Source organism: Vombatus ursinus, unplaced genomic scaffold, assembly GCF_900497805.2.
Source record: "Vombatus ursinus unplaced genomic scaffold, bare-nosed wombat genome assembly UNPS02014868.1, whole genome shotgun sequence".
Classification (NCBI taxonomy): Eukaryota; Metazoa; Chordata; class Mammalia; order Diprotodontia; family Vombatidae; genus Vombatus; species Vombatus ursinus.
This window is the reverse complement of record NW_020954646.1, coordinates 445,337-450,191: the sequence shown is the minus strand read 5'-3', so window position 1 is coordinate 450,191 and position 4,855 is coordinate 445,337. Positions and strand designations below refer to the sequence as shown.

Below are 4,855 nucleotides of genomic sequence, written 5' to 3'. Positions count from 1 at the left end.
CCGTGGGAGTCGCTAGCCAGAAGCAGCAACATCGTGGACATCAAAGAATTCATTTGTGGTGAGAATCCTCATCGTGTATCAATGTGGGAAAGGCTTCAGGACCCTTAGGAAGCGTTGGAGAACTGAAGGAAAGCATAAGTAATGGAATAACCATGGGAAAAGTGGGGGGACCTCGTTCGTCTCTCACAAGATGTCAGACTTAGCCCCCGACTGCTGTGAAGCTGAAAGGGACCTTGGCGATCATCTTGTCTGACTGCCTCGCTTTCAGAATCGGGGAACAGGGTGACAGAGGTGAACGGGCAGTGGAAAGCGCACTGGGGCCGGTGCTCTAAACCCAACGGACCTGGGCTCCCATCACGCCCCTGTTGCTCCCTCTGCGCCTCTGGATGAGGCCCAGGACCTCCATTTCCTCTTCTGTAAAACAAAGTCATTGGCCTTTCTGGCCTCTGGGGTGCCTTCCCACTCTCAGCCTCGGATGCTATGACCTGAACCCAGATTCTCTGATTCCAAATTCAAGGTCTTCCCTTTGCGCCACATCTGACGCTAGAAGTTGTGCTATTTTTAAGGGGAAATTTCATAACGACTTAGCAACTTGTTAAATACTCCAGAGTCGAGGCTGCGTTTGGTCACCGGCTCTAGCCCAGTTTGGTGCTTTGAGAGGCAGAAATGCCTCCAGCCTCTGTCCTGTCCCTCTTTACTCCAGATTGTGTTTGCTGCCCTCAGGCGGTCTCCATCAGGGCAGCTAGCAGGCTCAGTCTGAAATAGCACCTGGACTATAATGTTACAGAAATAGATCTATTTTCAATCAAAACCACCAAAATGTTATTTATTTAGTTATTTGTACAGGATTTGCCTTCAGTTTTCCTTTTTATGCTAAAATTATTAGCCATCCATAACCAAAAAAAAATTTAAAATAAACATAAAGGATCATTGTACGTTAAGTGTATATTATTACCTTATGGACTGTTTGTTCAATAAACCAAGCTGTCCGCTCACCCACGTCCGCAAGATGGCGACCAAAAGATTCTGTTCGTTTCTCTGGCCCTCTGTGGCCCCGGGCTCTCTGGTGTATGTTTCTGAATGTTGCTGTCATGTACTCGGGTGTAGTCTTTGAATACATGTTATCATTCCGACTGCCTTCCTTAGTCTGCATCAGTTCATACGCCTGCCCGCATCTCTCTGTAGTCTTTATGTATGTGACTTGTTGTGGCATTTTAATACTCAGTTTAAGTCAAATGAATAGAGGTACAGGGGATGAAGTACTGATCAGGAAGCCCTGATTAGACAGTTAACCAGCTGTGTGACTCTGGGCCGTCATTAAACCCATGCCTGCCTCAGTTTCCTCGACTGTAAAATGGGATAATCACAGCACCCACCTCAGGGTTATCGTGAGGATAACACGAGACAGTATTTGTGACAGCCCCGAGCACAGCTCCTGGCACGTAGTAGGCGCCATAGAAATGCCTGTTGTTTCCCGTTCCCGTTTTAGGAAGACTGTTGAAGGGCAGTAGAATGGAGTAGAGGGAGGATCGGCCCCTGAGACAGGAAGACCCGGCTTCCAGGCCCATGTCTCACACACCCTTCCTGTGTGGAGGCAAGTCCCAGAGCCCCTCCGTGCCCTGGGCGCGTCTCTGAGGGCATAACGCTGCAAAGCAGGCCTGCGGAGAGGGAGTTTCCTTGCTATGCCAACTTCTCTCAGATTGTTTTGGACTCAAAACACCTTTGTATTCTTAACTCACAAAGAGCTTTTGTTTCTGTGGGTTATGTCAGCCAAAAGGCTTGAGCCAGCCTCTACCAGCTCGCTAGAGCCGATTGTTAAATTTTCAGGAAGTCTCGTGAGCTGGTTGTTAAACTACCATTACTAAAAATTAAATTATATAAACACGCATATATTAAAATAAAGGTAACAAATACTCAGAACTCATCACTTCCTAATTATTTGTTACATTTTACTGTTGCTTATGCACTTGAGGTTATTTTCATCTATTTGCATGAAGATAGCACATAATAAGTGCTACTTAGAATACATCTCTTCCCAGTTCCGTGTTTGGTGATGTATATGTATGCATACTCCCCCCCCCCCGACTTCCATGGAGAGCTGGTTGTTAAACATTTACCAGCATACCACAGGCACTCCTTAATCAATATCATATTAGAAATTAAAACTGATAAGATTTAAAAATACTAATTTTTAAAAAGCAATTAAGCTCATTACATATAACATGGTCTTTTTTAATGAACAGTATTTTATTTTTTCTAATTACATGTAAAGATAGTTTTCGACATTCATTTCTTTAATGAGATTGTGAGTTTATAATTTTTCTCCCTCCCTAAGATGGCACGCAATCTGATACAGGTTCAATACGTGTGCAATCACATATAACATGTTTTTAATGAAAAATAACTTTTCCACAACAGCTAGTGAGGATGGCATCGTCTTCTATATTTTTCCGGGTCTCTTTCTCTTATCTGCTTCTTCATTCAGTCTTACGATGCGCTGTTTTGGGTGGAGCACAGGAAGAGCGTCTGACTTCACCAGACCGTAGTTGGAAGAGGAAGGGCCATTTCAATAGGCAAATCGCCTCTTAGTACTATTATGAAAACAGTCTTGTCCTTACAGATGTTACTGTTACCATTTGTCCTTCGATCTCGACTAGGCCCGTGACATTAGGGAGGTGACGCCATGACGGGCAAGTGAGTTTGAAGGATTCAGGGGACACCCAGAGGTTCACTGACCACGCTTTGAGAACTTCTGCCCACTACCAGCTCCAGTCCCTAAACATTTACTAAGTACCTACTATGCGCAGGGCACTGCAGAGGAAAAGGGCACACACAAAACCACTTTTGTTCTCAAGGAGTCTGCGTTCTCCTGGGGAGGTAAAGCCCATTGAGACAAGTCAATTCATGCTAGTTTGATGAGGGGTGAATGTTACCAATGGGCAGGCAGGATCAGAAGGACCTGCATCGGAGGGGGCCCCTCTGGTAAACCTCAGAGAAGGACGCCAGGGTGAAGGAGGGCACCGGAGCGCCGACTGAGGATGGTCTGGCCGTCCTGGAGCACTGCAGAAGGGTGGAAGTAACGTCAGCCCGCCTATCTCCCTGACCCCAGGATTCCCGGCCCAGGAGGCAGCGAGGGTTGCCTAGCTAGCGGAGCTCAGAGACCTGCCCCCGTGCTTGTTACAGGCACATAGACCAGGGGAGTAAGCGGTGCGTGAACTTCACACACAGACCCTGGCATTATTATCCCATCGTCCAATGTGAAGTGTTCAGAGCGTGTTGGGGGTTTGCTTACTACTGTGGAGGGCACCCCGTCCTCACAGTCCCTGGGCTCACACCCTTGGAGTCACCCTGGATCCTCACTCTTATCCCCCTTGGCAAGCCATTGCCAAGACCTGCCGAGCTCCCCTCTGCTACGTGTCTCAGATATGCCCCTGATGCTGCCCCAGCCTGCCGGGGAGTCTGCCTGCCCTCAAGTCTTTCCTGCTCCAGTCCATCCTCCTTTCAGCTACTAACGTGATTTTCTAAAGCCCAGGTCTTACCATGTCACTCCCCTATCAACTCCAGTAACTCCTTACCACTCCCCAGGGTAGGGAAAAGCGGCCTATAAAATGTGGGACTTTAGTTGGGACTTGAAGGAAGCCAGGGCAGTCTGTAGGTGCAGATGAGGAGGGGGAGTGTTCCAGGTGTGGGGGACAGCCAGAGAAAAGGCCAGGAGTAGGGAGCTGGCATCTCAAGGCCTCTGCGGAGCTCCTGTGCACATGGTTTGGGCTTTGCACAAACCCACAGGCAATTTGCAAACATCTCGCTGTCCCTCTGAGCTCTTACCAATAAATGCTTATTGACCAGTCAGTCAAGCATTTATTGAGCATGTGCTAGAGATAGAAATAGAAAAACGAAGCAGTCCTCACTCTCAGGCTCTCAGAGCCCACATCGTGTTGAGGGAGGTGATACGTACCCGATGATCTCATTAGCATAGGCAAGTCCCAGGGAAAGAGCTAGATAGTATATTTAAATTCTACAAATAAAGAGTATATTTGTGATCTAATAGCAATATGATAAAGATTTCAGGTACAAGTATATAATAGCATTACATTTATTTGTTATTTTTAATATAGCATTTTAATATATTCAATATTTATATTATAGAAATATATAATTTAATAAATATATTAGTATTTAGTATATTATTTTAATATACTTGTTTTATATATTAAAACATAGTTGTTATTACATAGCAATTTAAGGCTTGTAAAGTGCTTTACAAATATTTGACCCTCACAACCACCATGAGGGGTAGGTGCTATTATCTCTTTTATAGATGAGGAAACTGAGGCAGACAGAGGTGAAGTAACTTACCCAGGCTCACACAAGCAGTGAGTGTCTGAGGCTGGATATGAATTCAGGTCTTCCTGACAGGCCTAGCCCTCCATCCACTGCACAACCTAGCTGCTTAATACAAAATTGTGGTTTGTCCTTTGTTCTTGAAGAGGACCATGACATCATGGAGGTGATGCCATAACTTGCAAGTGAATTGGATTTAAGTGAGGGAGGGCTATGCCGAGTCACCAACCTCACTTTTCTCCTCAGCAGCCATTTGGGTCCCAGTAACCAGATGCAGATCAAGGTGACTGGAGATGGCCGGTTAGTACAGAATAGATACAAAATAAAGGCAAGGTGGTTTAGGGAAGGAGGGGAGTGGAGTTGGGAGGATCAGGAAAGGCTTCTGTTAGAACGCAGTGATCCAGTGGAATCTTGAAGGAAGTCAGGGATTCTTTGAGGTCCAGTGAGGAGGGAGTGCATTCCCGGCATTCCATGCCGGGATGCCCCCAAGCTAGATGCCGCTGCAAAGGAAGAG

General features: G+C 46.2%; 1 protein-coding gene across 1 annotated transcript in view; it reads left to right on the top strand.

The window, feature by feature from the left end:
* LOC114028051 (zinc finger protein 879-like) overlaps nucleotides 1-2,546 on the top strand; it is a 28,281-nt gene extending 25,735 nt beyond the window's left edge. Inside the window, exon 11 of the mRNA XM_027842237.1 lies at nucleotides 2,486-2,546. Coding sequence (XP_027698038.1) covers nucleotides 2,486-2,546 — 61 coding nt within the window. The remainder of the gene's footprint in view (nucleotides 1-2,485) is intronic.
* Nucleotides 2,547-4,855: the final 2,309 nt, after the last annotated feature.